General features: G+C 42.1%; 1 protein-coding gene across 1 annotated transcript in view; it reads left to right on the forward strand.

The window, feature by feature from the left end:
* DNAH1 (dynein axonemal heavy chain 1) overlaps positions 1-20916 on the forward strand; it is a 77582-nt gene that overhangs the window by 8764 nt on the left and 47902 nt on the right. The window contains exons 8-12 of the mRNA XM_040247128.1: positions 16319-16476; positions 17013-17224; positions 17917-18215; positions 19882-20032; positions 20718-20911. Coding sequence (XP_040103062.1) covers positions 16319-16476; positions 17013-17224; positions 17917-18215; positions 19882-20032; positions 20718-20911 — 1014 coding nt within the window. The remainder of the gene's footprint in view (positions 1-16318; positions 16477-17012; positions 17225-17916; positions 18216-19881; positions 20033-20717; positions 20912-20916) is intronic.

A 20916-nucleotide genomic window follows, 5' to 3' on the forward strand; every position in this document is an offset into this window, starting at 1 on the left:
CTTCAGGCCGCTTCCTGTGTCCTCTTGTTCATGTTTCTGTTATTCTTTGAGCATGTCTTTACTTTCTGGCATAGCAAGAAGTTCCAGGGTCATCTTGTACTTGCCCAGACCCAGCCCTGAAATCAGCTGTTTCTCCAAGGGGCCCTGGTTCCTCTTGGTGGGGAATCGCTTTTAGAAGACAAGATTTTGGCATTAAGATGTGCTCATTGCTCCTGGGAAATCAATGATTTGAGGCCCTAGCAGATAGACCTAAGCTATACATATTATTTATTTTACATTATATCATATTACAGTGTTATATTACATTATGTTACATATAGCCTCTACACATATGTCTAATTATTATATATCTACCTATTGATCTGTCAAAAATCATGAGTTCACACTGATACCTTCACATTTACTTCAAACCACAGGCCTCATTCTTACTTGTACTTGTTTTTTTTACTTCTTTTTCTAAAAGAAAATTGGCTTTTATTCTTCATAGTGTATTTACTTATTTGCTCAGACCTAGGATACACAGGCCACCTCATACGAAGAGTTGACTCATTGGAAAAGACTTTGATGCTGGGAGGGATTGAGGGCAGGAGGAGAAGGGGACGACCGAGGATGAGATGGCTGGATGGCATCAATGACTCGATGGATGTGAGTCTGAGTGAACTCCGGGAGTTGGTGATGGACAGGGAGGCCTGGCGTGCTGCGATTCATGGGGTTGCAAAGAGTCGGACACGACTGAGCGACTGAACTGAACTGAGGATACACAGAAAGCAATTTCAGTTGCTAATCCGTCCTCTTTGGAGGATAAGCTCTGATAAGTAATCTTTGATATTTGTTTACTTTCCTTTTTTCTCTTTAGCGTGGGGGCATTCGGTGCAAATACTAGGTTCAGAAGTTACTTGGTTTAGTTCTCTCCATCCTCCTGAGTTGATTCATTCATTTGATGAACTATAGCTTGGTCCATTTATTTTATAAATATAAATAAGTACATATGTGTGTATATAAAAAATATAAGCATGATATACGTATATGTATATTATAGAATATATATAATTCATATATTACATGTAGTGCGTGTGTATTGAATATATAGAAAATGTATACACATATGTATATATTTCTTTTTATATGTAATATATATACACATACATAAAACATAGTCAATAGTATATATTACTCAAAAAGATATACTCAGAGATTTGTTACTCTTCACCCTCATTCAGTCTATCCACATCTCCCATCTTTTCTACTGTATTCTCACCCATCGGTGACCAGTGTCAGTAGTTGCTGGTTTATCCTTTCTACATTTCTTTTTGCACAAATGATATTCTCATATATATATTTCTTATCCCCCCGGTACATGATGAGTAGCACACTATAGATACTCGTTTCTGTTTTGCCTCTTTCACTTATGATGCATCCTGGGAATCAGTCCTTTTCAGTTCATTCTCTTTTTATAGCTGCATAGTCATCTGTTGCAGAAAAGGCGATGGCACCCCACTCCAGTACTCTTGCCTGGAAAATCTCATGGGTGGAGGAGCCTGGTAGGCTGCAGTCCATGGGGTCGCTAAGAGTCGGACACGACTGAGTGACTTCACTTTCACTTTTCACTTTCATGCATTGGAGAAGGAAATGGCAACCCACTCCAGTGTTCTTGCCTGGAGAATCCCCATGGACAGAGAAGCCTGGTGGGCTACAGTCCATGGGGTCACAAAGAGTCAGACACAACTGAGCGACTAAGCACAGCACAACACATGGTCATTTCTGCAGTATAACTTAAAAATATGTAAATAATTTTATTAGCCATTTCTTCTATCACATCTGGATTTTGAATCATAGTTACAGTCTTTCCCTATATTGAGGTTTTCTTCTAGAACTTGCATGGTTTCATGCTTTTGCCTTTTATATCCTTGATTCATCCTTATGAATGATGTGTGGTATGGACCCAATTTTATCCTTTTCCAAATGACTAGTGTTTATTAAACATTTTTTAATACCCATCAGCATTTGCTGAAACCTCTATCTTTGACCTGGTGATTTGAGAGGCCACCTTTAGACACTAATTTCCGTATGTACTTTGGTCTATTTCTGAAGTTTCTGTTCTATTCCATTGTTCTGTCTCTATTTATACCCTTGTACTACAGTTTTAATCGTAGATATTTTACACAGTGTTTTAATGTCTTGTCAGGCCATTCCCCCTTTGTATTAATAGCTTTTCCCTTTCAGTGTTTTTCTGGCAATTCTTGCATGTTTGTTTGTTTGTTTTAATGATTTATTTTTAAAAATAGTGGGAAAATATACATAATATAAAATACACCATTTTAACCATTTCTAAGTGTACACCTCAGTGGAATTAAGTACGTGCACATTATTATTCTGTCATCACTGCCATCCATCCACAGAATGTTCATTGGCCCGCAGTGAAACTCTGCACCCATTAAACTATAAGAGCCCCTTCTCCTCTCACCGCGCCCCTGGCAACCACCATTCTACTTTCTGTCTCCATGAATCTGACTTCCTACGTGCTTCATATGAGTAGAATCATGCATTATTTGTCCGTTTGTGACTCCTTCTTTCATTTAACATAATGTCTTCTAGTATCATCCATGTTGTAGCACACACCAGAATTCCCTTCCTGTCTAAGGCTGAATAATATTCCATTGTACATATACACCACGTTTTGTTTGTCTGTTCATCTGTTGATGGACCCTTGATTGCTCCTGCCTTTTGGCTCTTGGGAATAATGCTGCTGTGAACATGGGTGTACAAAGATCCCTTCATGTCCCTGCTTTCTATTCTCCTGAGAAGAAGTGGAGAGAAAGAAAAGGTCCCTACGGTCACAGCATTATTCCAGGATTTACGTACCTGGGTGGTGACTTCATATCCTGTAGAGGCACTGGCAGCAAATCAACTACAAGAAGAAATTTTTCCAAAAGCGGAATTACTAGATCATGTGGTAATTCTATTTGTTGCTGTTTAGTTTTTGTCTCATTATCATAAATTCAACTCTGTAATTCAGCTACACTTGGAGAGGGGATAAGGAAAACATAAAACCCAAAAAACTGCAGTGAGAGCACAAAGATTATAGGCTGTTATGAGCAGGGAGAAGGAATGGTCCGTGGTTAAGATAAAATACAAGTCAAATTTATTAGAGCCATCCACATGCAGCAATGGCAAGCTTCTCAGCAGTCTTGCCAAACCTGGTGCTTGCCAAACCCAAAGCACTCTGTGGTTTCCACAGTATCGGTGCCCTCCTTCACCTTGCAAAAGACCACATGCTTGCAGCCCAACCACCCAACCTTGGTAGTGTACATGGAAAATGGAACTGTTTATGTGGGTCCAGAATTTGCCATGTACAGGACGCTAGGACCCTTTGCTTCAGGGTGATAGTATAGTATAGTGAAGTCGCTCAGTCGTGTCCGACTCTTTGCGACCCCGTGGACTGTAGCCTACCAGGCTTCTCCATTCATGGGATTCTCCAGGCAAGAGTACTGGAGTGGGTTACCATTTCCTTCTCCAGGGGGTCTTCCCGACTCAGGGATCAAACCTGGGTCTCCTGCATTGGAGGCAGACGCTTTAACCTCTGAGCCACCAGGGAAGCATCAAATTTCTTCTTGTAGTTGACTTGCTGCCAGTGCCTCTACAGGATACGAAGTCACCACCCAGGTACGTAAATCCTGGAATGATGCTGTGACAGTAGGGACCTTGATAACCAAATCCTTTCTCCTCAGTGCTCAGAATACTGAAGTTTTCTGCTGTCTTTGGAACTTTGTCTGTATAGAGCTCAAAGGAGGCATGGCCCAAGAACTCACATTGACAGTGAATGTTGAACACTGTGGGGTTGACCACGGTGGGGTGGTACAGGGTGGCTCCAGGTGACATCGGTGGTGTTGGCAAAGCCATGTATTTAATTTTTTTGAGAAACCACCATCCTGTTTTCCATAGCAATTGCACCTTTTTACATTCCCACAGCAGGACACAAGGGAGTCAAATTTCTCCATATCCTCACTGACACTTGTTATTTTCTGTTTTTTTCCTTTATAGTAGCCATTCTAAAGAGTGATTTCTGTTTGCATTTTCCTAATGCTTAGTGATGTTGAACATCTTTTCATGTGCCTATTGGCTGTTTTGTGTATTCTTATTTGGAGAAATGTGTATTCAAATTTGTTGCTTGTATTTTTGGTTCTTTATGTACTCTAGATATTAATCCTTTATCAGATTTGTGATTTGAAGATATTTTCTCCCATTCCATGGGTTGCCTTTTTATTCTGTTGATAGTGTCTTTTGTGTAACTAGGACACAGAGGTTTTCATTTTGGTGAAGTCCAATTTGTCAATTTTTCCTTATTGTTATGTTTTTGGCATCATGGATAAATCATCACCAAATCCAACGTCATGAACCTTTCTTCCATGTGTCCTTTTAAGAATTTTACAGTGTTAGCTCTTATGTTCAGATTTTTGATCCATTTTGAGTTAAATTTTGTATATGGTGTTAGGTAAGGGTCCAGCTTCATTCTTTTGTATGTGAATATCCAGTTTTCCCAGCACGATGTATTAAAAAGGCTGTCTTCCCCATTGAGAGATGTTGGCACTCTTGTTGAAAATCATTTGGTTATTTATGTGAGGGTTTATTTCCGTACTCTCTTTTCTGTTCCACTGGTCTATCAGTCTGTCTTTATGCCAGTACCACATGTTTTGATTACTGTAGGTTTGTCATTTCTGAAATTGAAAAATGTGTCTTCCTACTTTGTTCTTCTTTTTCAAGTTTGTTTTGGTTATTTGGGGGTTCCTTGAGATTCCACATGAAATTTAGGATGGATTTTTATGTTTTTGCAAAAAAAGTTGTTGAGTTTTTGATAGGGAATTGCCATGCTTATTTCTCCATGTTAGTGTTAGTATCAGCTTTTCTAGGTCTGTTTTGGAAATGTTTGATATTTTTATTGGGATTGCATTATGTTTTTAAATTACCTTAGGTATAGCTGATGTCTTTGGGATCTTAAATTGACCAATCCAAGAACAAGGCATGTTTGTCCATTTATTCAAGTCCACCTTTGTGTCTTTCGGGAGTGCTCTGAAGTTTTATTCATGTACGTTTTGCACATTACTCATTAAGTATTGGATTGACCGAAAAATTTGGTTTGCATTTTTCCATACAGTGTTATGGAAAAACCCAAATGAATTTTTTGGTTAATACAATATTTTTTCTTCTTTGTTGGTGTTATGAATGGGCTTTCTCTACTATTACGTCTATTGATTGATTTCTTTGTACTAATTTACATTCTGTTACCTTCCTGAAATCATTTTCTGTTTGAGTTTATCATTGATTCTCTAGGGCTTTCTAAGTGCACACTATCTAGAAATAGAGATAATTTTACTTATTATTTTCCAGTTCTTGCTCTTCTGATTGGGCTTCCCCAGTGGCTCAGTGGTAAAGAATCCACCTGTAATGCAGGAGCCTCAGGAGACGCAGGTTGGATCCCTGTGTTGGGCAGATCCCCTGGAGGAGGGCATGGCACCCCACTCCAGTATTCTTGCCTGGAGAATCCCATGGACAGAGGAGCCTGGAGCGTTACAGTCCATAGGGTCGCAAAGAGTTGGACACAACTGAAGTGACTTAGCACGCATGCAGTCTTCTAATTACTTTCTCTTGTCTAATTGCAGTCTCTAATTCCTCCAGTAACAGTATTGGATAGTAGTGGAGACAGTAGGCATCATTACCTTGTTCCTAGCATTAGTGGAAATACCTGTTGTGTTTCTCCATTAAGAAAAATGCTAGCTTTGGGGTTTTATTTACTTAATAATGTACCTGTTGATTTCTGTTTCTTAAATTTTTGTCATTTATTTCTAAATACATTTAAATGTATTAAAAATGTCATACATTTAAAAATACCAATAGAGATAATCATGTTTGTCTCCTTAGATCTATTCCTATGGTGAGTTATATTAACTGATTTCTAATATTGAGTTGGACACAGCTGAGCAACTGAACTAAACTGAATATTGAAACAATCTTGCAATCCTTTAATAAATCTCACTTAGCCATGGTGTATCATTTCTTAATGTAGTATTAGGTTTTGTTGGTTAATAAGCTATTTAGAACTTTATCATTGGTATGTGATGTTGGTCTGTAATTTTTTTTTGTACTGTCTTTAACAGGTTTGAAGCAAAGTTATACTTACTTCATATAAAGAATTTTGACAGTTTCCTTTAGTACTCTGGAACAGTTTATATTGCCCTGGGGCTATGTGGTCATCCGTTCATAAACCATTTGGACGTGGTGTTTTTTTAGTTTTTCTGTAACTTAATTTTTCTACAGAAATTGGCCTATTTAAGCTTTCTTTTTCCAATGGAGTCAATTTTGTTATATTTTATTTCTCTAGAAAATTATCATGTTGTCTAGATTTTAATATATATTTGCATAGAAATATGCAATATGATTTAAAATCTTTTTCATTTTAACATTGTCTTTCTCAGCCACCTCTTATTTTGTAGAATTATGTTATCTTTTTTACTTTATTAAGTTATTTGTGATTTGTTTGGATTGTTAATTTAAAAACATAGGATTTAGGATTATTAATTTGATTGACTTTATTACATCTTTATCATTCTACTTTTGTTTTTATTTCCTTCCTTTTGGCTTATGTTTTGCTATATTCATAGTTTGTGTGCACGTGTGTATTTGTTCTGGGCATTTAATTCACTTATTTACATTCTTGTTGATAAATGGGTTTAAGGCTATGAATTTTCTTTTTTTTTTTTTTTTTTTGAGGCTATGAATTTTCTTCTGATAACTTTAAAAATACCATAGTCTACTGATTCTGATATGTAGTACTTCATTTTTTTAATTACAAAAATTTGATTTTTATTTTCTATTTCATCATAGAGTTTAATATAGGGTTTTAACTTTCTTCCATATGGAAACTACTTGCTAAAATGTTAGTAATTTCTAGTTTTGTTGTATTGAGATCAGAGAGTGTTATTTATAATATTTCCACTATAGAGAACTTGCTGGCATTTTCTGTATGACGGTATGTAGTTGGTGTTTGTAAATGTTCCATTTGCACTTGAGAAGAGGTGTAGTCCTATTATTAAGGTACAAAAGTTTTATATATACATATACTCCATAAAAATCTACCTTATTGGTTATATTATTTACATCTTCTGCATCTTCAGTTACTCTTGTCCAGTGAGAGAAGTGTGTTATATTATCATTATAAATTGATATTTTTAGCATTTAAAAGTATCCTTGATCAGGTCTAATGCTTTTTGACCTGAATTTTACTTTGCTTGATATCAGAATTGTAACTTGGTGGGGATTTTTTGGTGTTGTTTCCATTAAATATATATATATATAGATATAATCTTTGCCCCTCCTATTTTCAATCCCTCTGAATTAGTTTGTTTCACGTAGGTCTCTTGTTATCGCCATATAGTTGGGTCTTACTTTGTGAATCAAACTAAAAATCTTTTTTCTTGTGAAAAGTGAGTCAAGCCCATTCACTTCTATGGTTACGGCTGATACGTTTGATCTCATCTCTGTCATGTCGTTTCACATTAAAATTATTATGAGTGTTATAATACGATACTGTTTCTTTCTCCTCATAATGCGTTTTCTTTGTTCTTTTACTTAAAATTTTCCTTTTGGTATTTAGGACAGTTTGTACCTTCATTTTACTGGTTTCTTTTGTGCTTATCCTTTTACAGTGCTCATAATTTCCTGCTTCCTTCTTTAACCTTCTACTCTCCAGTTTGTCGGGTTTTAATGTCTGCTAACCTTTGGATGTGAATCTGAGCGAACTCGGAGTTGGTGATGGACAAGGAGGCCTGGCGTGCTGCGATTCATGGGGTCGCAAAGAGTCGGACACGACTGAGCAACTGAACTGAACTGACTGAACCTTCTGTTTCCTATGCAACAGTACTTGATCTTATTTTACTTATCTCATCCCTTCTTCCTCCCATATTAAGTTGCCTTTTTCTAATTAGTATTCTAAGATAATATTCTTCCACTTTCATCTCTCTGTGTTAATCTTCAATCTACTATATTAAGTACATGAACCCTTTCCCTGAAGTTTCTCCTGTCATCTTGCAGGAGAGGTGATACCCTCTCCCTTCCTATACCCTTCTAGGTTCTTGGCTGGGTGTCAGTGACAGAGAACAGATTAACAAGAGGGAAGCTTATTTGAGTTTTATGTGACATGGGAGCATTCATATGGAAATAAAGACGAAGAGGTTAAACCCGAGTGTTTTTATACTAGGTTTGATGAAGAATGGAAGGTTGCAGGAAGTGTGATAGGACAAGAGGATATGAACTGAGTCGCCTGGGGGACCTTAACAAGGTCTGCACATTCAGGTCCCTCTTGGCCTCCTCCATCCTGGAGCTAACGATGTCTCTTTCATCCAGGTAAGGGGAGCTCTCTCTCACTTGAGGGTCTTATGACCTGCTTAAGGGGAAGGTCAGAGAATGCTTCCTGCATCTTCTGTTTTTGTGATCCTTCATCTTAGAACATTCTTCACCAAGGTACCATATTTTTAGGTGGTGTGTCCTGAACCCCATCAGTCTCTTGACTGGTTGAAGCTCCTAGATTCCTGATAAAGGGCTCAAAGGTATCGTGTTCTTAGAGTTCTTGCATGTTTAAAACTTGAATAACAGCTTGACTGGATATAAAATTCTTGGTTCATATACTTTTGTTCCTTGCTTTTAAAAATGCTGTTCTCTTGTCCTGCTTTATATGTTGCTTTTGAGACAGCTGATGTCAAAATCCCCTTCACTTGTAAGTTGTTTGATTTTTTTTTTCCTTGGAGGCTTTGGAGATTTTTTTCATCTTTAGTCATTTTACTAGGGTACATCTTAGAGTTGATCATTCTGGATATTTTTTCCCAGGTACACAATCGGCCTTTTAAATGTTTAAATTCAGATATTCTTTTAATTCTGGAAATTTTTCTTGAATTGTCATTTTAAATATTAGCTCTGTTCCATTGTTTTCTTTTCATCAGAGACTCCATCCTATCTTTCTCTCTATCATGTTGCTTCTTATTAACCTGTTTTAAAAAAAACTTCTTTCTTTTTAATTAATTTTTTTACTGAAGGATAATTGCTTTACAGAATTTTGTAGTTTTCTGTCAAACCTCAACATGAATCAGCCATAGGTATACATATATCCCCTCCTTTTTGAACCTCCCTCCCATCTGCCTCCCCATCCCATCCCTCTAGGTTGATACAGAGCCCCTGTTTGAGTTTCCTGAGCCATACAGCAAATTCCCGTTGGCTATCTATTTTACATATGGTAATGTAAGTTTCATGTTACTCTTTCCATATATCTCACCCTCTCCTCCCTCCTCCCCATGTCTATAAGTCTATTCTCGATGCCTGTTTCTCCATTGCTGCCCTGTAAATAAATTCTTCAGTACCATTTTTCCAGATTCTGTATATGTGTGTTAGAATATATTTAGCTTTCTTTTTCTGAGTCACTTCACTCTGTATAATAGGTTCTAGGTTCATCCACCTCATCAGAACTGACTCAGATGCATTCCTTTTTGTGGCTGAGTAATAGTCCATTGTGTATATGTACTACAACTTCTTTATCCATTCATCTGTTGATGGACATCTAGGTTGCTTCCATGTTCTAGGTATTGTAAATAGTGCTGCAATGAACAATGGGATACATGTGTCTCTTTCAATTTTGGTTTCCAGGGTATGTGCCTAGGAATGGGATTGCTGGGTCATATGGTAGTTTTATTCACAGATTTTAAAGGAATCTCCATAGCATCTTCCATAGTGGCTGTATTAATTTACATTCCCACCAACAGTGCAAGAGCATTCCCTTTTCTCCACACCCTCTCCAGCGTTTACTGTTTGTAGACTTTTTGATGATGGCCATTCTGACTGGTGTGAGGTGATACCTCATTGTGGTTTTGATTTGCATTTCTCTAATAATGAGCAATGTTGAGCATTTGTTCATGTGTTTGTTAGCCATCTGTATGTCTTCTTTGGAGAAATATCTGTTTAGGTCTTTTTCCCACTTTTTGATTGGGTTGTTTGTTTTTCTGGCATTGAGTTGTATGAGCTGCTTATTGTTTCATTTTCTTTTTCTCCCATTCTGAGGGTTGTCTTTTCATCTTGCTTATAGTTTCCTTTGCTGTGCAAAAGCTGTTAAGTTTAATCAGGTCTCACTTGTTTACTTTTGTTTTTTATTTCCGTTACTCTAGGAGGTGGGTCATGCTTTGATTTATGTCATCAAGTGTTCTATCTATGTTTTCCTCTAATAGTTTTATAGTTTCTGGTCTTACATGTAGGTCTTTAATCCATTTATCTTTGTGTATGGTGTTAGGAAGTGTTCTAATTTCATTCTTTTACATGTAGCTGTCCAGTTTTCCCAGTATCATTTACTGAAGAGGCTGTCTTTGCCCCATTGTATATTCTTGCCTCCTTTGTCAAAATTAAGGTACCCATAGGTGCATAGGTTTATTTCTGGGCTTTCTATCTTGTTCCATTGGTCTATATTTCTGCTTTTGTGCCAGTACCATCCTGTCTTGATGACGGTAGCTTTGTAGTATAATCTGAAGTCAGGGAGGTTGGTTCCTCCAGCTCCATTCTTCTTTCTCAAGATTGCTTTGGCTGTTCGGGGTCTTTTGTGTTTCTATATGAATTGTGAAATATTTTGTTTTAGTTCTGTGAAAAATGCCATTGGTAATTTGATAGGGATCACATTGAATCTGTAGATTGCATTTGGTAGTATAGTTATTTTCCAATATTGATCTTCCTGCCGAGGAACATGGACTATCTCTCCATCTGTTTATGTCATCTTTGATTTCTTTCATCAGTGTCTTATAATCTTCTGTGTACAGTTCTTTTGTCTCCTTAGGTAAGTTTATTCCTAGATATTTATTTCTTTTTGTTGCAATGGTAAATGGGATTGATTCCTTAATTTCTCTTTCTGGTTTTTCATTGTTAGTATATAGAAATGCAAGGGATTTCTGTGTATTGATTTTGTATCCTGCAGCTTTGCTAAATTCACTGATTAGCTCTAGCAATTTTCTGATACTATCTTTAGGGTTTTCTATGTACAGTATCATGTCATCTACAGTGAGAGCTTTACTTCTTTTCTGATCTGGATTCCTTTTATTTCTTTTTCTTCTCTGATTGCTGTAGCTAGAACTTCCAGACTATGTTGAATAATAGTGGTGAAAGTGGACACCCTTGTCTTGTTCCTGATCTTAGGGGGAATGCTTTCAGTTTCTCACCATTGAGAATAATGTTTGCTGTAGGCTTATCCTATATGGCCTTTACTATGTTGAGGTAGGTTCCTTGTATGCCCATTTTTTGAAGAGTTTTAATCATAAATGGGTGCTGAATTTTGTCAAAGGCTTTTTCTGCATCTATTGAGATTATCATATGGGTTTTATCTTTCAATTTGTTAATATGGTGTATCACATTGGTTGACTTGCATATATTGAAGAATCCTTGCATACCTGGAATGAACCTAACTTGATCATGGTGTATGAGGTTTTTGATGTGTTGCTGAATTGTTTGCTAAAATTTTGTTGAGTGTTTTTGCATCTATGTTCATCAGTGATATTGGCCTGTAGTTTTCTTTTTGTGTGTTGTCTTTGTCTGGTTTTGGTATCAGGGTGATGGTGGCCTCATAGAATGAGCTTGGAAGTGTTCCTTCCTCTGCAATTTTTTGACAGAGTTTTAGAAGGATAGGTATTAGCTCTTCTGTACATGTTTGATAGAATTCGCCTATGAAGCCATCTGGTCCTGAGTTGTTGTTTTTGGGAGATTTTTGATCACAGCTTCAATTTCAGTGCTTCTAGTTGGGTTGTTCATAATTCCTGTTTTTCCTGGTTCAGTCTTGGAAGATTGAGCTTTTCTAAGAATCTGTCCATTTCTTCCAGGCTATCTATTTTATTGCCATATAGTTGTTCATAATAGTCTCTTATAATCCTTTGTATTTCTGCATTGTCTGTTGTAACCTCTCCTTTTTCATTTCTAATTTTGTTGATTTGATTCTTCTCCCTTTTTTTCTTGATGTGTCCGGCTGAAGGTTTGTCAGTTTTGTTTATCTTCTCAAAGAACCAGCTTTTAGTTTTATTAATCTTTTCTATTGTTTCTTCCATTTATTTCTGCTCAGATCTTTATGATTCCTTTCCTTCTACTAATTTTGGGGTTTTTCTGTTGTTCTTTTTCCAGTTGTTTTAGGTGTAAAATTAGGTTGTCTGTTCAATGTTTTTCTTGTTTCTTGAGATAGGATTGTATGGCTATAAACTTCCCTCTTAGAACTGCTTTTGCTGCATCCCATAGGTTTTGAGTTGTCGTGTTTTCATTGTCATTTGTTTCTAGAAATTTTTAAATTTCTCTTTTGATTTCTTCAGTAACCTGTTGGTTATTTAGAAACGTGTTGTTTAATCTCCATGTGTTTGTGTTTCTTACAGTTTTTTTTTTCTCATAATTGATATGTAGTCTCATAGCATTGTGGTCAGAGAAGATGCTTGATATGATTTCAGTTTTCTTAAGTTTACTGAGATTTGATTTGTGACCCAAGATGTCTGTCCTGGAGAATGTTACATGTGCACTTGAGAAGAAGGTGTATTCTGCATTTGGATGGAATGTCCTGAAGATTTCAATAAGATCCATCTCATCTAACATATCACTTAAGACTTGTGTTTCCTTATTAATTTTCTGTTTTGATGATCTGTCCATTGGTGGAGTGGGGTGTTAAAGTCTCCTACTATTATTGTGTTACTCTCAATTTCTCCTTTTATGTGTGTTAGTATTTGTCTTATGTATTGAGATGCTCCTATGTTGGGTGCATAGATATTTACAATTGTTATATCTTCCTCTTGGATTGATTCCTTGATCATTATGTAATGTCCTTCCCTATCGCTTGTAATATTCTTTATTTTAAGGTCTATTTTGTCTGATATAAGGATTGCTACTCCAGCTTTCTTTTGCTTGCCATTTGCATGGAGTATATTTTTCCATCCTCTTACTTTCAGCCTATATGTGTCTTTAGGTCTGAAGTGGATTTCTTGCAGACAGCATAAATGTGTGTCTTGTTTTGTATCCATTCAGCCAGTCTGTATCTTTTGGTTGGAGCATTTAATCCATTTATATTTAAAGTAATTATTGACATATATGTTCCTATGGCCATTTTCTTAATTGTTTGGGGTTGACTTTGTAGATCTTTTTTCTTCTCTTATATTTCTTGACTATATAAGTCCCTTTAATATTTGTTGTAAAGCTGGTTTGGTGGTACTGAATTCTCTTAACTTTTGCTTGTCTGAAAAGCTTTTTATTTCTCCATCAATTTTGAATGAGGTCCTTTCCAGTTACAGTAATCTTAGTTGTAGAGTTTTCCCTTTCAGTACTTTAAATATATCTTGCCATTCCCTTCTGGACTGCAGAGTTTCTGCTGAAAAATCGGCTGTTACGCATATAGGGTTTCCCTTGTATGTTACTTGTTGCTTCTTCCTTGCTGCTTTTAATATTCATTCTTTTTGTTTACTCTTTGTTAGTTTGATTAGTATGTGTCTTGGTGTGTGTCTCCTTGGATTTACCCTGGTGGGACTCTTTGTGCCTCTTGGACTTAACTATTTCCTTTTCCATGTTGGGGAAATTTTCAACTATAATCTCTTCAAATATTTTCTCATACCCTTTCTTTTTCTCTTCTTCTTCTGGGACCCCTATAATTTGAATGTTGGTGCATTTGATATTGTCCCAGAGGTCTCTGAGACTGTCCTCAGTTCTTTTCATTCTTTTTACTTTACTCTGCTCTTCAGAAGTTATTTCCACCATTTTATTTTCCAGCTCACTGATTCATTCTTCTGCTTCAGATATTCTTCTATTGTCTTCTAGAGTATTTTTAATTTCAGTAATTGTGTTGTTTGTCTCTGTATGTTTATTCTTTAATTCTTCTAGGTCTTTGTTCATTGATTCTTGCATTTTCTCCATTTTGTTTTCAAGGTTTTTGAACATCTTTACTATTATTATTCTGAATTCTTTTTCAGGTAGTTTGCCTATTTCCTCTTCATTTATTTGGACGTCTGTGTTTCTGGTTTGTTCCTTCATTTGTGTAGTATTTCTCTGCCGTTTCATTATTTTTTTAAACTTATTGTGTTTGAGGTCTCCTTTTCCCAGGCTTCAAGGTTGGATTCTTTCTTTGTTTTGGTTTTTTCCCTCCTAAGTTCGGTCCCGTGGTTTGTGTGAGCTTCATATAGGGTGAGATTTGTGCTGAGTTTTTGTCTGTTTGTTCTTCCTCCGATGGTAATCCTGTCTGCTGATGACTGGGTTTGTGTTTTTGTTTTGTTTGTTGTTTAGATGAGGTGTCCTGCACAGGGTGCTACTACTGGTTGGGTGATGCCGGGTCTTGGGTTCAAGTGGTTTACTTTGTGTGAGTTCTCACTGTTTGATACTCCCTGGGGTTAGTTCTCTGGTAGTCTAGGGTCTTGGAGTCAGTGCTCCCACTCCAAAGGCTCGAGGCTTGATCTCTTAATCCCCGGGGTCCAGAGTTTTTATCAGGGTCTTATTGACAGAGAATTGAATATGCCCATGTATGAAACACTGTGGTTTCCAAGTGTGATGACAGTTTAAAGGCTGGGGTCGCCCCTTATTAATTCCATGGGTGCAGGCAAATTGTTCCACTTCTCTGACCTTCAGTTTCCTCATCAGTTCCAGCCTTCTTTCATCTCTGTTACTTTCTTCATAGTCCAGACTTAACTATCATCCTCTCTTGGACTGTGATAGACACTTCCTAAATGCCACCTTTGTCTTTCCTGCCAGGCTTCAATTGATTTTGGTCATAAGAGTTAGAGTGTGCTGTGAGTCTCTAGGAGTCTCCCACGGAGACATGGGTTGGTGATGGCCTGCTGCAGGGTCAGGGGCACTCTGCCTGTTTTTAATTCAACAACTCTCTGATCCTTTTCTGTTCTTTCTTCTTCTCATTTTAATTCTCTTGGTTATATTCCTAATTTTCATAAACATATTTTATTACCTTTTAAATTTGACTGTATTCTTCCTTGGACATCTTATAATAATTTAGCTTTCCTTCATTAAATAATTTAGTTCTATTTTTCACTGAGTCCAATTAAATATCATTTTTTCCTGTTATTTGCCTATACCCATGTTTTATTTTTTCATGTGTCCAAATGCGTGTTTGAAAAGATACACTGTAGTTTGAAGTGTTGTATTCGTTTTCCTCTGCTTTATCTTTGTTGAAAGGTGTGTGAGAATTTTCATCAAGTATCGTGTTTTCTTTTTCTTACAGTAGCTTTACATACATATAGTCTTTCACCTACTCATTTCATGGATTTGGAAAGATGTACAAGATTTTTAGTTCCAGTGCGCCCTCTTGTGATAGATTAGCAAACTGGCTTATTAATTTTTTAAAAAATGCATGGCCATGGTGTGTGTGTGTGTGTGTGTGTTTGTCTATGTTGCGGGTAGGGAGGCAGGGAGAGTCGTGTGTCCTCCAGGATTTTGTTCTCTCTTGCAGGATTCCTAATTTTCACTTGTTTTTCTAGCTTCCTCACACTCCCAATCTCCAAAAGACCCCTTTCCTGTTACCTTCCCCCTTTATAAGTCAGGCCTTTCAGAGACTCCTACCTTGAACAAGTGCTGCTTAAGTCCCTTTTAGTAAGAGCCCTTATGTACCTTGTTTGGTTTTTTTTTTTTTTTTTTTTTTTTTGCAGTTAGGAAACATTTTCTCTTTCTGGAGGGATTTTAGATCCATCTTGGGGCTACCACACTTCCCTCCCTGCAGTTTTTTTTTCAGACTTCCCTTGTTCTCCATGAAGGCTTGCAACTGAAGTGTGAGTGAGAGTGCACTAAGAGTTGATGTTTTTCTGCTTGAAGATAATGTGAGTTTGGATGTTCTCTTTATTCTAGTTATGCTAAAGGTGTAGGTTTCAGTAAATATTATTTGTTCTTCTTGCTTTGGTTTTCCTTTTCTTTTTTTAAAAAAATGTATCTGAGGAGAGTTGAATTGATGTCACCATCGTTACCTTCAGTTCAGTTCAGTTCATTTCATTCAGTTCAGTCGCACAGTCGTGTCCGACTCTTTGCGACCCCATGAATCGCAGCACGCCAGGCCTCCCTGTCCATCATTACCTTGGTTGTCCATAATTCCATTTCTTAAGTTTTGTATCATTTAGAATATCTTTGGCTATAAATTACAAAGGTGCACCCAAGAATGCAGAGGGGACACCCTAAACCCATATACCCAGGTCCGCGGCAGGGCAGAGCCATGAGCCCAACCGGCCCGCTGTATGCAGGTGGCAGGGTGTGTGGAGCTTGCTGACTCTGCCCTCTCCACTCCTGTGGGCAGGGTTCTGGAGCACCTCAGCAACCTCTCCAGGGAAGTAAGCCTGGACTACGAGCGCAGCATGAACAAGATCAACTTTGACAAAATCGTCTCCTCCAAGCCGGAGACGTTCTTCTACGTGACTCTGCCTACGAAGGAGGAGGAGAAGGTGCCCAAGCAAGGTGAGGGTGGTTGGGCAAGGGTGGTTGGGCAAAGGTGGTCCCCTGGCCACCCCTGGCCAGAGCCCTCCAGCCCCTCCCTCTGGGACCTCTCTGTGCCCAGAACTCATCCCCTTCTTTTCCCACCTGCTTGGAGAGCTGGGGTTTAGGGTCAGGGAGTGGGTGGTGATGGAAAAAAGTGCTTCTGAAAAGTCCGGTGCAGAAGTGACTGGGTAAATGGTTGGGCCCAGGGGTTGTGTGCAGGGTAAGTGAGAGGGGGTGGGGAGGGAGCCCATGGTTCTTGCCCACCTTGAAGGGGCCTGTGACCCAGAGTCACCTGGAGGGAATTGGTTTACCCATCCCAGAATGGGCACTTCACTGCGGGGCCTTGGGGTCACCCAGGTAGATGATGGGGAAGAAGAGTTTCCAGGGACATGGGTGTCTCTTCCAGGGAGGAGGCAGGCATTGTCTCCCCATCATTATCTGGGAGATTGCCCCTGATCCCTGGTCCATCCAAGGCTGGTCTGACACTGGGCCTTCCCCCCCCCCAACCCCGGCAGGATTGGTGAGTGTACCCAGGTACCCTTTCCTGGAACAAAAGGCGGACTTCACCTTCGTGTCCCTGCTCACACGGTCGGAGGTCATCACGGCCCTCAGCAAGGTGCGGGCCGAGTGCAACAAGGTGACCACCATGTCCCTCTTCCACTCGAGCCTCTCCAAGTACAGCCGCCTGGAAGAGTTCGAGCAGATCCAGTCGCAGACCTTCTCCCAGGTGTGTGGGCATCCAGGGGACGGAGGGCGGCAGCGGGCCAGGGCCTCGGAGCCGTTGGACACAGGCAGGGGCCCTGGGAAGCCTGGGAGCCCATCAGCTGAGAGCTCCTGCTTTCCTTGAAACCAGGCCTTGCCTCTTCCCAGACCTTGCAGGAGAGTGGGGAGGCCACCAAGGGGGTGGTTCACCTCAGAAAAGGACAAGCAGGCTGGAGCCTTTTCTAGTCATGCTCTGTCCAACACTGGAGGCGTCTGGAGCAGATTCCTGGCCTTGGAAAGGGGAGCAGGAACCCCATACACCCCTGTATCTACCTGAGCATGAGAGTGTGAGGGGCGAGGGGTGTACAGTGTCAAGGGAGACAGGCACGAGCAGGACTAGGAGGAAAGCGTCTTCTTCTCTTTGCTCCACTCTGAGCCTCGCTCTCTCTGCCTGCGTCATTCTCTGTGTCTCTCCGTCTCTCCCTCGACTGATGGGAAAACTGGCTTCTGCTGCCCCTCCCTCCTTCCCCTCTCCCCTCCCCCACAATCCCTGGTCCCTGGTGGGGAGGTGGACAGGGGGTGTTGGTTGGCAGGGCTTGGCAGTAAGCTGGGGTGGGGGGATGGTCATCTGAGCCCGGAGGGCCCCTCGATCGTGGCAGCCGCGGGCGGCGGGCCCCTCCACCCAGCGGCCCCGTGATGCCAGCCGTGGCCCCGCAGGTACAGATGTTCCTGAAGGACAGCTGGATCAGCACACTTAAGGTGGCCATGCGCAGCAGCCTCCGCGACATGAGCAAAGGCTGGTACAACCTCTACGAGACCAACTGGGAGGTGTACCTCATGTCGAAGCTGCGCAAGCTGATGGAGCTGCTCAAGTACATGCTGCAGGACACGCTGCGCTTCCTGGTGCAGGACTCACTCGCCAGCTTCTCGCAGTTCATCAATGACGCCTGCTGCAGCGTGCTTGACTGCGCCGATGACATGGTCTGGGGCGAAGACTTAATAAACAGCCCCTACAGGTAGGGCTCGGCTGGGCGGAGCCACCTGTCGACAGCAGAACTACTCTTTCTCAGGCGCCGGTGGCTAGGGCAGTGAAGAGCTGGGGGAACTGGGGCTGCCAGGGGCAGGGTGCCCAGCTCTGCCAGGTCCTGGATGCTCCCCTGGTTGCTGGGGGATGTCCCAGCACCTCCGGCTGGTGTGTCTTCTGGTGACCTTCATCTCTCAGTCAGGCACTGAGTTCCGCAGTTGAGAAATGTTTACTTACCTACTTTTATCTTTGGCTGTGCTGTCTTCACTGCTGCACGCGGGCGTTCTAGTTGAGGTGAGCAGGGTCTGCTCTCTGGTGTTGGGCTTCTCACTGCGGTGCTTCCTCTTGCGGAGCACGGGCTCTAGAGCCCGCGGGCCTCAGTAGTGGTGGTGCATGGGTTTACTCGCCCCACTTCATATGGGATCTTCCTGGACCCACGATCAAACTGGTGTCCCCTGCTTTGGCAGGCGGATTCTTAACCACTGGACCACCAAGAAAGCCCGAGAAATGTTTTCTGAGCACTTGCCATGAATTAGGCAAGGTTCTAGGGGAACAAGAAGGGCACGGCCCCAGCTCTCCCCTGAGCACAGACAGCAAGCCACGAAATAAACAGATAAAGTTCTTGCTGATCTTGGCGGAAGCTGTGACAGACCTGGGAGAGGGGGCATTGGCAGGAGGTCAGGGAGGATGTGGCATCTGAGCCAAGAACTGAGGATGAGAGGAAACCCGGTCAGGGGATATTGGGGAATGGGCACCAGGCAGTCACGGAAGGGAGAGAGAACTTGGAGCCGTTACGGAAGGAAAGGCCAGCGGCTGCGGCTGGAGTAGGGAAGGCAGGGAGAGCTGGTCAGGACAACACAAGAGAGCTTGCAGGGACCAGGCCAGACGATGCAGAGCCTCCTGGGGTCATGGTCGGGGGCTGGGTTTATTCTAAATGTGGTCAGCAGCCATCAGAGGGGAGTAACAATCTGAACTACATCCCCAAACCATGCTTTGGTTTTGTGAGGATGAGCGCAGCAGAAGAGAAGTCGGACCATAGCCCTGGCCCTTGTCTAGACACAGGGCAATGGGCTGGTAGGGCAGATTGGGGCAGCGCATGGGCCGCAGTGCTGGGGGAGGGCAGATGTGTGTGAGGAGGAGGCAAGGCTGACTCCTAGGGTTCACTGAGCCCTTGTGGGGACTGGTGGGAGGCAGGGAACACAGAATGTCTGAGATGCTCATTCAAGGTCAGGTTGGTAGCAATCCAGAGCATGGAGAGGCTCAGTGGGAATCCAGGCTTGAGGGTCGTTGCCTGTGATGGGGCATCTGGAGCTAAGGCTGGTGGGCCCCCAGGGAAGGTGTGGGTGCCACAAGCGCCCAGAGTCTGGCTGACCTGCCCTGATGACCTCGGGATTATGTGGAGGTCCTCCCTCTCCCTTGTGCCCTTGGGCCTCTGGGCAAGTGGCCGGAACAGAGGAGCCTGTCTGGCTGGTCTGGGTCTTTCTCTCTGGTAACTTGGTAGTTTCTGGGAAGAGGGCAGAGGCAAGTCTCGCTCGTGGAGAAGCTCCGGAGCCATCAGACCGGCAGCACAGGCAGGGGCTGTGCCTCCTGTGTGCGTGCCTCTTCAGGCCCCTGCCCACAGTTCCCACCCCGCTCCCCGCCGACCACTGTCCCTACAGGCCCCGCAAGAACCCCCTGTTCATCGTGGACCTGATGCTGGACACCTCGGGCGTGCACTACAGCACGCCGCTGGAGCAGTTTGAGACTTCTCTGCTCACCCTCTTTGACAAGGGCATCCTGGCCACCCACACAGTGCCCCAGCTGGAGAAGGTACAGTGGGTATTCGTGCCTGGGTGCTGCCATAGCACCCAGGCAGCTCACCTCCGCCGTGGACCTCCCACCCAGCTGGCAGCATGCTCAGCCCTGTAATTCTTGAGTAGCTCATTTAGTCCCCACCCCCAGCCGAACTGGGAACCATTAACATTCCCATTCTGTAGAGGAGGCTTGGAGAAGCTCAAGCTCACCTAGCTGCAGAGGGCCAGACCTGCGACTGCAGTGAGGCTCGCTCACTCCTGCCACAGCCATGTCTGACCCAGATCCCACCCAGCTCCTGACCTCTCTTCCCCTCAGGATATAGACACAAACCCACCTCCACTCTCGTGACCCCTCTCAAAAGCCCTCATTCGTCATCACAGCACAGCCTGCCACGCCAGAGCCTCTGCAACCCTGTGCCCTCTTCTGTCCCTTGCTGCTTAGAGCCACCAGCAACGTGGTTGTCTCATTGCCCTGGGGCTGAGCCAGGGAAGGCAGAGGAAGATGCTGCCGCTCAGTGGGCGGCACAGGGCTTCCTGCCTTGTGTTAGTCCATAGCCCCATCTAGGGGACCCAACAGGAAACACTGTCCCCTCACCACCACCCCCAGACTCCTGCCCACTCAGTCTGAACCACACTCCCACCCCTCTGCCCACCTGCCCCGTGGCTCATGCAGCTCTGTGCCCCTTCCCCCTCGCCCCCAGTTGGTGATGGAGGACATTTTCATCAGCGGCAACCCCCTGCTGGAGTCGGTGGGGCTTCACGAGCCGCTGGTGGAAGAGCTGCGGGCCATCATCACCAACGCAGTGCGCAAGGCCATGATCCCCCTGCAGGCCTACGCCAGGGAGTTCAAAAAGTACCTGGAGCTGAACAACAATGATGTCAACACCTTCCTCAAGTGCG

Source organism: Oryx dammah, unplaced genomic scaffold (genome assembly GCF_014754425.2).
Source record: "Oryx dammah isolate SB20612 unplaced genomic scaffold, SCBI_Odam_1.1 HiC_scaffold_9, whole genome shotgun sequence".
NCBI lineage: Eukaryota > Metazoa > Chordata > Mammalia > Artiodactyla > Bovidae > Oryx > Oryx dammah.